This window comes from Synchiropus splendidus, chromosome 6 (genome assembly GCF_027744825.2).
Source record: "Synchiropus splendidus isolate RoL2022-P1 chromosome 6, RoL_Sspl_1.0, whole genome shotgun sequence".
Lineage (NCBI taxonomy): Eukaryota > Metazoa > Chordata > Actinopteri > Syngnathiformes > Callionymidae > Synchiropus > Synchiropus splendidus.
This window is the reverse complement of record NC_071339.1, coordinates 9,377,966-9,392,281: the sequence shown is the minus strand read 5'-3', so window position 1 is coordinate 9,392,281 and position 14,316 is coordinate 9,377,966. Positions and strand designations below refer to the sequence as shown.

Below are 14,316 nucleotides of genomic sequence, written 5' to 3'. Positions count from 1 at the left end.
CATTGTAATGTGGTGAATACTGATTTTAAATGTGGAAATTTGTGAAAAAAAACTCAAAGATAGAATTCCGAATCTGTTTTGACAGTTTAAAAATTGGAGAGTTGAGTTTAGTTTAAGAGAGAAATTTGGAGTGAAAGACGAAGAACTCTCACGTTAGAAAAAAGTGAGGCGCTACAGTACAAGTTAAAAGGTGAATAAGTTTGAATCCAAGTGAAATTTTCATAGAGAATAACTGAATAAGTCATTTCCATATTGAAATGTGTTATTCTGTTATTCCCAATGAAATTTTCAGTTCAAAGTTGATCACTTTTGAACAGAATATTTAAATAATTAAACAGTTAGAAAATGGGTTGAAGAGTTCAAGTGTAGTACTGCGAGTTCAAATGAGAGCTATCACAGAAAAAGCCGTTCCCGGAAGGTATGATGTTTGCACTAATTCAACACAGTTGCAATGAAGACTAGCAAGCAGACGTGGTGATGACATCACTGTATTCAACACATCTGGTGTCATAGCAAAATAACTGTACAACAGTCTGTACACACATTCTCAGGTTAAAAAAAACATCCAAGGTTGTTAAAATCACAAACAATGAAATAGTGTCTTCCACACACTCATAAAAACAAAAAAAAGAACTGCTTGATAAGAATTGTCATATCAACAGAAGTGGAACGACGGGTCATTTGAACTATTATTGCTCAGACCAACACCTTTGACTTGACTGGAACATCTGTTAACAGCATGGCCAGACATGAAACGCTGTCTAAATGTTTCGGTGTGGCTGCCTTTGTTTAACATTTAAAGGGTGTTAGTCCAATTTTAGCAGATATTATAAATATTTTTTAATATTCTCATATCTTATGATCAGTCTGCATTAAAAAGTAGAGTTGAAAAACATAAGCCATGTTCGCCTGCAACTCATCTAACTTCACTACAAGAATATTTGGCGACACCTACAGGAGATCAGTGAAGCGACATTAAATTCATCGATTGCGTGGAAAAACAGCCTCATGATCAGGTAAAATAAAGTTGATGGCTGGCAATCGAGCTTCGGATTCAGTCTTAAAAATAGCACTAAAAAAAAAAAAAAAGTTAGATCCAGGAGTATTTACGACTGCGGGTCACGTGATTCAAGAAGCCTGACTGGCTGAAACTGGTATTGAAAGATTATTGCAGGGTTGCTGGTGCTTCAGTTGTGCGTCTCTTTTCTATCTGTTGGTCTGAGTGTTGTTTGCTGCTGTATCCAGGGAAGACCATGTTTCCCTTGGAGATGAAGTGCACTTCTACCGGAAGATTCCAAAACTGGATGAGAACCTCAGGGGTCACTTTCACTTGCAGTTTGATGTCGAGTTAAAAAAAACAAAAAAAAACAAAAAAAAAACTAAAATGTCGCAGAGTACAACTCAGTCAGGGTCAAAGGTCATGTAAGATCCAGTGACTCTCTCAACAGATCCCATCATTAATAAGCCAAGAGGGGGCGTTCTGATGGATCTGTCCGAGCGTCTTTCTGTCTGGACTCCGCGGAATACACCCTCTAAGATGTCTTGTCACCTCCATCAGTTCAGAACCTTTTCGTCCTCTCACTGGGTTGGGGGCAACAAATGAGAACCCCATAAACTCTAAAACAAGTTCTGCTGGAGCCACGGTTGCAGGGTTAAGTCAGGATTGAGTGTCAGGGCATGCACGGCTTGTGAAGGATGCCCTGGAGGTCCTCTGGAAGAGTCAGGATTACAGCCTCAATGTGGTCCCTCAGTTTGGACAGAGTTCCAGGACGTATGGGCAGCTTCTCTTTCTCCGCCTGGTTCTGCAGAACCAAACATCAGCTCTTACTTATTCTATCTTCATTCTAGCCAGTCACTGGGCTCCTGTCTAGTTGCTCATGCAGTGGACAATGCATCACAAGTCTCACTCAAAAATGTGTTGTGATACACACTACATGATAGGAATTGCTCCTCACGGACGATGAAGATTGACTGACCAGTTTGTCTTTAAGCTTCAGGACCAGATCGACAGTCTCCACCTCAGTGTGCTTCTGGATTCTCATCTGCAGATCCTAGAGACAGACACGTCAGACCTCCTTTGTAATTGCTGCTCAAGATGCTATCTGATCAAGTCAACATCTGTGCAGCCAAATACTGTCAACAATCTTCCAGGACCGTCCTCCAACTGCAAGACTCTTGCTATCACAGCAATGACAGCAAACCCCGTGAGATGAAGGATGACTCGCCCACCTCTTCACATAGCGCCTCCAAGTGTAGTGCCTCCAGTTTCTGGGTCATTTCCTTCCTCCTGCTGCGGAACCAGCCGTCAAAGTTTGGAGACTTGAGGAAATGTCTGTGGAGGCAGAACAAACAGCTCGTGTCAGTAACTGATGAGCTTCCATGATGCACTGGAACAACCACATCACAGACCGGGGATTTTTCCATACCTGTAGAGACCGATCCAGTCTCCCTTCAGCCTCGACGTGAGCTGAGGTCCGGCCTTCTCCAGAGTTTTCATGAAGTCCTGCTGGATGAAGGGTCTCAGCTGAGGTGGACTCTTCCAGGGGCTGATGGACTTCTGCAGGGGCATCAAACTGGCGACATAGCGCTCCTGGAACACGGTTATATGAGCATTTATGTTAGAGGAGGGTCTCAGCTGCTGCTTTTTGTCTCTGGTCCTCCAGGAGACCAGCTTTTAGAGTGTAAAAATCCATAGATAAGCCACAGGGATCAGACCGCCTGAAAAAGTCTTGCATCTTGCAGTCCAGAAATGGTGGTAATTAGTTATTATTGTTACAAAGCAGAATGATCAAGTTTAAATCTGTACACACAAGCTTAAACATTGGGGAGTGCTACGGTAATGAGTGAACTGTCAGGTGTGTTGTGTACAATATTTTTGTGCTTTATGACATGAGTTCATGACGCTGTCTACTTCTCAGTTTGTGAGCAGAAAATAGACACATCCACTGATGATGTCACAGTTCACAGGCTTGAACCAGCTGTGAAGCAAGTTTTCAGGTTCCAAACCACTTTTTTGCCCACATCAGAACATGGTTGTGGGTTGAAACTTCATTCGGGAACCAAAAGGTGCCGGCATGAAAGGTCTCAGATTCAGTATCATTGTCAGCACTTAAGAATGCAGAGTAAACGCTCAAAATGAAAGACCCAGTTTTAGGTCTACTTGATCAACTATCAGCCCTTTGGTGGACTTGCTGCTTCACTGTAGGCTCTGGCCAGCAGCTCCCAACAGCATGCTGGAAATAAGACATACATTTGAAAAATGAATTGAATAGGATTTTTACTAATTATAACTTTAAACCCTCGGTCTCAGATGGGACCGTTCTCGAATGGCATAGAAAAGGACTACACAAGTTCAAGGATCTTTTCATGAATAACTCTTTTAGCAGTTTTGAACAGCTCTCTAATAAATATCATCTACCCAAATCACACTTCTACAGATATCTGCAAATAAGACACATCTGCCAAACTATTCTTACTAGTCTTATTTCAGTGATCTATAACAAACTGCTTAATACCAGACACACTCCACCTGAAAAGATCAAAGAGGCCTGGGAACAGGACCTTAACCTCACAGCAGCTGAAGACAAGCAGGAATCAATTTGAGCTCTTGTACATAAGACTTCCTTTTGTGCTCGCCACTGTCTCCTTCAGTTTAAGGTGGTGCACAGAGTCCACATGTCCAGACTGTCATGCATCTACCTAGATTTAAGTCCTCAATGTAACAGATGTAGGGGACCACATATTTCTACACAATATTTCTATGACAAAGCCTGTGCTCCACCTTGACTTGATAACATCTACAAGAGCTCCATACTGTGGTGATCATGCATAGTTTTTAGGTGGCTGACTGGGAAGGGGTTGGTTTGTTTATTTATTTTTTGGGGGTATTGTATTGTTTTTTTGTAGTTTTTTTTTCCTCAATTACCTCAAATTGTAATGCACACTCGATATTGGTTTGTATTAGAAAACCAATAAAAACATTTTGATAAAAAAAAGAGAATTGAATGATAAATAAAGAATCAACTTCCAGGTATGCCATGAGGAGGATGTCAATGGGACTGACTGAAAAGGACAAGGTCAGCATGTGTACAACACAGGGATAGATTTTGAGGATAAGTTTGATGATAAAGGAAGAGAGGCCAGATAGTTTGGATGCGAGGAGAGTACTGAATGTGAGGATGATAGAGAAATAAGATAGACAAGGAAGACAAATAACTAGGGAGGAAAATAAGGCTCACTTGCTGTAGGAACCCCAGATCTGAAGTTGTTCTACTGTATATGTAGACATCAATTTAAAACACAATATAGAACAGTTTTTTACTTAAAAAAAAAGTCCTGAAACCCCTTTTTGCAGTCAGACATTACTACGCTGGTAAACAAAAACTGAACTGAAGACAAAAAACAGGTTACCAGTGGAATGATGAAGCTCTGTGTCAGTTCTAGGAAGTACCGACGAAGGATGGCATTCTGGGCAGCTGGAGGTCTCTTCTGCTGGATGCCCTGAATATAAAAATCAAAGTTTTTTTACAAAGCTTAATTTTGTCTGTGATTTCAACTTTGACGGGAGACGATCTTGATTATTTCGTTTTCGGCATGTTACTCTAAAGGACAGGTCGACTACATTTAATTAGTTGCGAACAAAACCAAATATTTTAAATCTACCGTGTAAATAAATTCTAGCATCCGTAGCATCTCACCTTCTGCAGCTGTTTGATTATTTCCTCGTCTTTGTTAAGATATGGCTTGTAAGACGTGTAGACGCCTGCAACACAACATTTTCATTCAGGACATTCGTAGTGAGAAGCTGGAGCAAACAAGAGAGAAACAGAAAGAACTAAAGTTTTGCATTCACGTACCATGGAGGGAGGACAAACACGTTACCTGGTTTGGAGTCCAGTGTTTTCAAGTTTTTAAGCTTCTTGATTTTCATCTGTTTGGCCATTTCTCCTACTTGGTGAGAAGAGAGTCACTATTACAAACAGAATTGATAAACATCAATCACGCAGAACTTGATAATCTTTCCCTAAATAACCAAACACCAAATAAAATAAGTTAAAGAAAAGACAACATTGTTGACAAACAAAAATTTGAATTCACAGATATTAATCATTAAACGCTGTTATTGGAGCAGTAAAAAGCTGATAGGACTATTATATTTCTAGTTACAAGAATTTATACCTGACCACGTGTCTGCGCCATAGCACATATGCCACTGTGCAAAATTCAAATGATCAAAATTGTGTCAACAATATGAGACAGGACATCTCTTGCCTGTGTATTTTCATGTCTCATCACTATGTTTTCAGAAATTATGGAAAATATCACATGACCAAAAGCAGATGAGGATAAAATAAGTGTGACCCACCTGCTTGCTTCATGTCACCAATGCGGATAATGTGTGGCCAGTGCTGCAGCGTTTTAGCGAAGAATGGGTTTGTCACTCCCAGTATAACTGACGGCCTGAAGACCCAGAGGTGTTGATTATTAATCATGTTATTTCTAAAAGAAAGCACTCAAAAAAAACAAATGCAAGAGTTCCTAAAGGACAACTTCAGACTGGAACGCTCAAGGAGTCCCGACACACACCAATGAAGACCGGACTAGTGTACTCACGGGGCCTGTGTCCTGGTGGTGTACTCCTTGAACTCACTGTCGTGGATGGTGAAGTAAGGCCGGAAGTCACTATAGTAACGCTGAGGAGCAATGCAGCTGTGGAGGTATTGCTGACATTTAAACTCACACAGATGTGAACGATTATTATGAACAGAACATTGACTATGTTCCAGTCCGGCTTACCTGACGAGAGCCAACACGGTTTCTGACGACTCTGCTGGTGAGGGGGCCATGACGACCAGTGCCTCTCCCAGCAGAACCAACTCCCAAAGCATCTGGATGTGGAAGAAAACTGGATAGAAACATCTGGAGAGGAAGCAGTGAAAACAAAATAAATCAATTTAACAGGAACTCCAATTTAGTCCAATCTCAACTATTAAGAAGATGACCGTTTGATATTTATGTTTTTATGTTTGTTATTATTATGTCTTTTAGGAGACAGTGATAGAAGTATTTGATTCATCCAGTCATCATGGTCACAGATTCGACATCCATTTTTCCTGTCTACAGTGTTTCCAAAATAACACTTCTAGTTGAGACAGTACTGTAGGAGAGATTTCAAACTTCCGGCCCACAGTTTAGTATCTCTAACCTGAAGAGATCCACTTCATGAATGGTTGGGAGGACGATGGAGACTAGGCTGTCATTCTGGAAGAAGAAAAACACTTGTCAGGACAGTATGGAGAAGGCGATGGTTGGACTAAACACAATTCACTACCTTGCCTTTGAACTTAAAAAATACCTTAGCATCTTAACATTGGTCTGAGTGAAGTCACAAGTAACAGACAAATGTGACACATCACCTGGGCTGACTGGACGAGCTGGGATGTTCCTGGTTTGTCATAGCAGGTTGGGATTCTGACCTGCACCAGGACAGAGAAAAGTTAGGCCCAAGAAAAGACGTGATTCACCCATGAAAAAGTGGAGAGAAGCTGCTTTCTCGAGCAAAACAACAAATCAGTTTTAGCTGAACTCCTATCAACTGCTTTAATCGAAGAAGACACCAAAGTCTGAGGTGATCGCTAGACAACCATGTAAACTAGGTAAAGATGACTCCAGACCCAGGTGTAGTTCTTGTTGAGGCAGAACACAGCTGTTTGCTAAGAATATGTGTGTTTATAAATACAAATGAAGGACTATAAAAAATTGATCTTTTTGTTCACATTTACATCAACATTCCAAGTGTGATAATGTTCACTGAGGCTGCCATATTGTTATTTGTTATTAATATTAAAATGATCCACAAAAAGCAGGTGGAACTACGGTAATCACATTCACTCTGGCTTCTTTCGCTCAGTAAATTAGAGAACAGCAAGACTCTCTAAGGAGACTGATTTAGACTTGGGAAATTACTACCATTTACAATGCTATTTGAACATTATGCGACGGTCTGACACAATGCTATTAACCAGATTGTGGAGTGAATAAATCAAATAGTAATGCTGTGCTTGTATTAGCCACTTTGGAAAGTGCCATTTTAGTGTAGTTCACAGTTTTGTAACGGATAGTTTTTAATCCTGTAAAAGCCAAACAGCAGGGCTAACTGACTTCTCCATTTTACACTACATTTACAGCACTTTCTCACTTCCTTCTGTCATCAACAAAATTTCTCATCTTCCTCCTACACTTTGCTTCTCCAACAAAGTTTATTTCCTCGGCTAACGTAAGTGAAACTGGCCTTTTTCAGTCAGCGTGCTGCAGCAGCAGCTTTGCAGTTGAATTCATTGATAAATTCCCTTATAACAGACTACCAAGCATGTGGTAATGTGCTTTTACCTATGCTTCAGTGTAATTGCTCGTCAGCCTGCAGGGGGCGTCAAAGCTGCTCAAACATCTCGTCCTGTTCTCAGCTTCTTTAACCCTTCTTTCTTTCTCCTCAGCTTTTCCTGACACATTCCTCTTCTCCACACACCTGCAAGTCTTCTCCATCTCAAAGTTTCCTCCTGAACCTTCCACCTGCAATGTCCCTTTAATCTGGCATAAATCTGAGTTACTTATTGCATGCCTTATTTCAAAAAAAGTCTTCCAGTGTGTTAGTACCTTGATGACGACGCCCATGATTGGAAGGGTGAGGATCCTACCAGGACGAGGCGTTGGCCAGCGGTCAATGTCGTTGCATGCTTGGTGTTAAACAAGCAGTGAAATTTACATAAACAGTGAGTCCACTTTCACAGAACGCTCACATGAAGCCAGAGCAGGTGAGTCATCGATAAGATCAGACAGAATCTTACAGGATTGATGAATAACTAAATACTTGGCTAACAATGGAAAATACTGAGTCAAATGAAAAACAAACAAGATTTTCACATAAATAAATGAATAATAATAAATAAAGCACTAAATAGTCATTTGCGATAAATGTGATCACACATTTAACTTATAAAACAAACTATTAACTAATAACTTGATGTATTGTTTCTAATCCTTTTTTGTTATCGTAAAACAAAGGCCAAGCAAGCAGTATTTCGAGTTTCTGTCCCTCAAGGACTTTTGGTTCTATTCCTCTTTGCTTTCACTCTGTCATTTACTCATCAGCCATAGAGTAGTGTCTGTAGAAATCTGATGAGGGATCAGTGCCTACTTTTCATGCAGCACAGCCAGCAAGATAAACATAAATAAAATACAGATAATTTGCTTATCCAACACGCCATTTCCAAAGTAACTCCAAAGAAACTCACCTGCTTCCAGGCATGGCTCCTGTTTCTCAAAATATTCTGGAGCCATGATTTTCAGCACGGAGTGGAAGAAAGTCACATAGGGCAGTTTACTGATCAAGACCAAAGACTGCAAGGCGAGAGAAGATGATACATAGTGTTGACAGGGCAAACATGAAAAGAAACGTGCTGGTATGATCAGTGAAAAGGTGAACCACACATATTTTTATGATTCAATCATCACACACACCTTCTGGAAGTATCCTCTCTTTAGAGACTTGTCGCGCACCTGACGGAAATACACGCAACCATAGTAATGGACCTGCTCCCGCTGCAGCACAAACACAAAACAACGGGGGCAGAAAATCATCATGATGGCTTACTGGAGTGATAAAATTTGTGTATGTGTGACTCGGAGATGTGTGCATGTGGGTGTTTGCAGCATAGTATGAGGTACACTACATTACCAAAAGTACTTACTCACCTGCCGTGACTCTCATACGAACTTAAGTGCCTCCTATTCCTAACCCATAGGGTTCAATATGATGTCAGACCACCTTTATCAGCTATTATAGTGCCAACTCCTCTGGGAAGGCTGTCCACAAGATTGAGGAGTGTGTTCATAGGAATTTCTGACCATTTTTACATAAGCACATTGGTGAGATCACACACTCATCGCTCTAATTCATCCCAAGGTTTTCTATCCGCTTCAGTCAGTCAAGTTCATCCACATCAGACTCTGTCATCCATGTCTTCGTGGAAATTGCTTTGTGCACAGTCATGTTGGAAGAGGAAGGGGTCTGCTCCAGACTGTTCCCACAAGGTTGGGAGCATGAAATTATCCAAAATGTTTTGGTATCCTGAAGCATTCAAAGTTTCTTTCAATTGAACTAAGGGGCCAAGCCCAACTCCTGAAAAACAATCCTACACCATAATTCCTCCTCCACCAAATTTCACACTTGGTTGGCACAATGCAGTCCGAAATGTACCGTGTCAACCTCCAAACCCAGATTGGTCCATCAGATGGAAAAGCATGATTCATTACTCCAGAGATCGCATGTGCACTGCCCTATAGTCCAGTTATAGCACATTGCACTTGGTGATGTATTGCTTGGATGCATGCAAACCCATTCCATGAAGCTCTCTGCTTACTGTACTTGGGCTCATCTGAAGGCCACATGAAGTTTGGAGCCCTTTACAATTGACTGTGCAGAAAGTCAGCAACCTCTTTGCACCACGTGCCTCAACATCCGCTGACCCCTCTTTGTCAGTTTACATGGCCGACCACTTAGTGGCTGAGTTGCTGTTGTTCGCAAACTCTTCCATTTTCTGATAATAAAGCTGACAGTTGACTGTGGAATATTTAGGAACAAGGAAATTTCACAGCTGGATTGGTGCACAGGTGGCATGTATGATGCCGTAGTTCCACTTGTTTCCTGACAAAATATTAAGTCCTGTGTGGTATCTTTATTGTCTGAAGCATGAAATGCTTTTTGCGGATCATTTTAATATTGATAACAATATGACAGTTCCACGCTGGAATTCACTGAGCTCCTGATATCAGCCCATTCTCGCACAAATGATTGTCAACACAGTTTGCATGGCTCGGTGCTTGATTTTATACACCTGTGGCCAGGCCAAGTGACAGGGACACCTGATTCTGATCATTTGGATCACATGGCTGAGCAAATACTTTTGGTAATATGGTGTAGATGTCAGTATAATTCAGGTGTCTGTGTGTTGAAAAAAGTTTGTCTTGTCCGTGTGACACAACCAAGCATATAATTTGTAGCACATCGTGTGTGAGACCTTGAGACATGGTGGTGCATCCCAGTCTGTTGATTCCAGGAAGCAGCTGATTGACGACTTCCTGTTTGAACCCTGACGAAAGCGGAAGCAGAACTGTGTATCTCCGAGACAACCTTAAAAGGAACAAATAAAAAGTTGCCATGGAGACATAAATAGAATGTTTCACAAAACTGTGTTTCAGCAGAACTTAATATATTAGCAAGTCAGCAAAATATGAAATTCAACACTAAAACAGAAGGAGTGAAGCTGCACTAATTTACGTACCTTTTTCTTTTTCTGTCAAATAAATGAACAAACATTTAAACTAAGCCGTTCACTTTATTGCTCCGGTAAAACACCAGATTATCTTCCCTAATTTCCGGAAAACTTCTGGATAAACTCCATGAGATTGCCATTAACATATGTGACCTCTATGTAAACTCGGTTCTTTAGCACTTACACTGGAGGAGACTTGAGAGGAAATAATCACCTTCCCTCCACACACAAACACATTCATACACAAATTCCTCAGCCACAAACTCATGTCATCATCCATGAATCCGGTCAGCTGACCTGTCACTCTTCCATCTCAAAGCTTGACCATCCCCACTTGGCTCATTTCTTTGAACATTGAAATTGCAATTTTATGATAAAAACAACTTGGTCATTAACAAAACTAGACCCACTACCTCAAAGTCATGTTCAATGTCCTTGGCCTTAGGACCAACCAAGAGAGTAGAGGTAAAGACTTTGGCAGAACCAGTAACACAGCCGTCTCTCTGCGATAAACTATGCCGTCAATTGCTGTGAAGCTCAACTTGTAAACAAAACAAAAGCACACAGGATGTGAGGCATTTGTGGCAAAAAGACCTTTCTCAGATTGATGTCCAGGAAGAAAATGACACAATCGAAAGAGTTACTCACTCATTCTATAAAATGAGTTCAGCACAATTAGTGTAGAGAACTTGTGCCATCTGAAAACTGAAAACCCATTTTTAATGAGTTTTTGCATGTACATAATAATAGATAAACAGCCAACAGAAGATGACAACAAGAATATAAGACTACAAAGAATATGAGGACAAAAAAGAAGATAAAAAAAAAAGAGGTGGAGACAGTTTGTATGCTGTGTGCACTTCTTTTACAGTATATAATACACACAAAGACGCCAAAACCAACATTCTCAAACAGGTCGCTCATACAGGCATTTTTCTGCTTGAGTCTTTATTTTATACGTCAGCAGTTCAATTTCAAATACTTCACATACATTGCAGTTCCACTCTTTAGCAGTTGGACCACATTTTGTTTTAGATGCTGCCAAAAATATTTAAAATAAACATTTGTCTTCCTTTTGAACAATGTTTAAATTTCTGCCCAGATACAACGCACTGCTTGAGTGTGGAATGTCATACCCAAAGAACTTTGCCATTGTTAAATATACATCCTGCCAATGTTACCAAAATATGTGAACATGGTTTGAATTGACAGCCCCACATTTCCTCTAACATGGCAGTTCTGTTGATAATTGTCTACTTTTAATTTTTGGGGTAATGAAGAATATTTTTCTTATTTTTAAACTTATTTTTTGGGGGGGGTTTTGGACAAAAGTCTAGTATCGCGTTCTGTGTCATCTGCGTTTTTGTCTTTTTTTTTAAAAACATAGCAGCAAAGTAGAATAACACAATTTTATTAATCTCAATTACAGACCTTTTTATTTACAGAAGTGGGAAAGAATCACCGTTGTGTTGTTAATTCCAGAGTGTGTCACTGTCACCTGACCTTTTTATTTTGTCAGTCTAGCATGGTAGTATAATTACATCAATTATTGCCATGTAATAACTCCACTCCGGTCTAACCAGAGTTCACAATTTATCTAACCATGAGTCGAATCATCAAATTGCAACAGTAACCCACCTGAGTTGGAGTCTGGAAAGGAAAGATAGCATATGCTGGTTTTCTGGAAAGCACAGAGAAAAAAACTTTTAGGTTGATCCAGACATTTAGACATAGATGATGTCTTAAATCCAAACTTACCTCTTTCTCAGACAATTTGGAGTGATGAGGATAAATAACCTTGAGAAAAAGACATTCAGATATTAATATGCAGGACCGTGGTAGCATGGTATATGAGGAAAACACAACAAGAAATATTTAAAGCTTCACAGTTGGATTGTACTGTACATTCAGGGAGCCAAAGTAAGATCAAAATGGCTGAAAAGCAGATAATCTGGATTTTATCTGCCAAAAACCTAGGCCTTCATTCATTCATTCCTTTACACATTAAAATCCAACAGATGTTTCTTCAGACAATCATAAGAGCAGGTTGTTGTCTGATGATTATCTAACTCTAATGCTTTTGGTTTTGGTTCATGACCATGAACTCTGGATCTTGACCAAGTCACAGCAACAGATATAAACTAGAGAAACTGTACAGAGTAACAGCCATTGCACTGGCAATTCTAATTCATATAGAAGCTATTTGAGGCAGCTTGGGAGAGACAAGGAGCCCTTAAGAGAAATTAAATGTTCCTTCAGGTTTAGATTTTAGAACAACTGATAATCGTTTAATTTAAAAAGTGGCTTTCATGCAAATACTTATTCCAAATAACATGCTTATACTGGATGACAAACAACTAACGGTGGGCTGGATTATTTTGTAGCCCACTGTTTATACATTATTTGTGGCAGCAGGGTGCTATAAATAAAAAAAAAAATACTTAAAGTATGCTTAAATTTTGTGTCTGGCAGTCACAGATTTAGGTGGAGACCTTATACAGTATATCCATTTTGGCCTTGGAACATCTTTGTATTGCACATAGTTGGCTGAGGAAGAAGGGCCTCGATAAATCGTTACTCTTAATCAACAAGTAGTATGGCAATTCAATAAAGCAGCTTGGCGATAACAACGGAAACTTGAAAGCTAACTTGTGTAAAACAAACATCCTCCTCTAAAGACACGTTAGGTTTCAGGGATGGGATTTTTTAAAGTGCATCGTGGGACACATGTTAAACGTGTACGGATGTTAAAAACATGTATTAGATGTTTAAAAAAAAAAAAAGTTTATTCCCCAACTGTAGTGTTCTATTCCGCGCGGAGGTCACTATCACAACACCGTCAGCCCACATCTCCCAGAACAAGCTGGCTGGGCCACTAAACTGCTAAGATTGTCAGGAGTTTTTTTCTAGTTATCCAAAAACTGGTGAGCTCTCCTTACCTCTACTGCCTGTCCCAGCTCCAGGTCGAAGCCCACCACGCAAATGCAGTGCAGCCAGGAAGAGAAGCGGTCCCACGGCAACAACAGAGCCTCCTCCGCTTCCTCGCCGCCTCCAGGTCCGACTGGCAGAGTCATCTCTTCGGCCGGGGAAATACTACTAGCGTCCTGGTCGTCCAGGTCTTCTGGCTCTTCAACCTGCTCTTCCAGCTCCACTGGGCCTTGCAGAGCCATGCTGGTGACCAGGCCGCGACCCTCCAATTGAACTGGAGAGTTTATTTCTACGGAGTTATGCGTTGTTTCCAGTCGGTTGTCCTCTTCGTTCCCGGCTACTGAAGCCAAGTTACGGTGCGGCTAGCCACTTAGCTATCTGTTAGCACCGAGGTACACGACGTCAAGTTACGTAAACTGGTGCGTCATCACGCAAGGGCTTCACTAGCGCTACCTGTTGATGTTTGTCGGTATATTCTATTATAGCGTAATATGTCACCATCATTCCTTTTATCACCTGCTCTGTTGGAGGAGTCATCTCCAGTAAAGTGCTGTTAATAAAATAAAATAAAATAAAATAATTGATTTGTATTCATTACAATAGACATTGCTAAATAAATGCCTCCCATGTTTTTGATTTTGTTTTTGAATATCATATTATAATACAAACCTTCTTATTTTTAGACCAGGGGTCTCAAACTCACGGACCGTTGGCCATATGCAGCAATCACAAGTAGTAGTACTACGGCTCACCAGGTGTCAGTATAGCATGGGTCTGGCCCCAAGAGTGCAGTTCCTATTTGTCCAACGTGCGACGGTTAGAACACTATTACTATTGTAAGTTCCTAAAGGAATATGAGCTTGATTGGATGTCAGATCTCCAGTACTGGTGCAGATACCCCACTGATACTTGTCCATAAATCATCATCATACCAAGACCTTCAGCCTTTTCTATAGCATGCAATACAGGCTGGCCAGGTGTTACCTGTGAAACAAGAACTTTTATTTAGTGGAAGACATCCAATTCATTATTTAATGTGATTCTTACAATATGATGA

General features: G+C 40.5%; 1 protein-coding gene across 2 annotated transcripts; it reads right to left on the bottom strand.

Annotated features, from left to right (window-relative positions):
• Positions 1 to 366: 366 nt before the first annotated feature.
• Positions 367 to 13,743, bottom strand: dennd6aa (DENN/MADD domain containing 6Aa). Of its 2 annotated transcripts, none has more exons than XM_053867087.1 (19): positions 13,271 to 13,743; positions 12,090 to 12,128; positions 11,970 to 12,012; positions 10,077 to 10,189; positions 8,518 to 8,598; positions 8,292 to 8,397; positions 7,654 to 7,733; positions 6,417 to 6,476; positions 6,206 to 6,261; positions 5,797 to 5,919; positions 5,614 to 5,709; positions 5,366 to 5,460; positions 4,882 to 4,950; positions 4,698 to 4,762; positions 4,411 to 4,500; positions 2,427 to 2,590; positions 2,230 to 2,332; positions 1,977 to 2,051; positions 367 to 1,802 (listed from the first exon to the last, which is right to left on the bottom strand). In XM_053867087.1, exons 1-19 carry the CDS (start codon positions 13,499 to 13,501, stop codon positions 1,671 to 1,673), a joined length of 1,821 nt encoding a protein of 606 aa, XP_053723062.1. In that variant the 5' UTR covers positions 13,502 to 13,743; the 3' UTR covers positions 367 to 1,670. The 2 variants fall into 2 exon arrangements, with proteins under 2 accessions (XP_053723062.1, XP_053723063.1); XM_053867088.1 differs by having other exon boundaries at positions 4,882 to 4,947; positions 13,271 to 13,742.
• Between the last annotated feature and the right edge of the window lie 573 nt (positions 13,744 to 14,316).

What these genes read in the sequence shown, in the direction of transcription:
- dennd6aa (XM_053867087.1), bottom strand. Translation starts at nt 13,501, where the DNA reads ATGGCTCTGCAAGGCCCAGTGGAGCTGGAAGAGCAGGTTGAAGAGCCA. An exon ending in GGAGCCATGCCTGGAAGCAG is followed by an intron (nt 7,734 to 8,291) that starts GTGAGTTTCTTT and finishes TTTAACACCAAG; the next exon opens with CATGCAACGACATTGACCGC. An exon ending in ACCACCAGGACACAGGCCCC is followed by an intron (nt 5,461 to 5,613) that starts GTGAGTACACTA and finishes CTGGGTCTTCAG; the next exon opens with GCCGTCAGTTATACTGGGAG.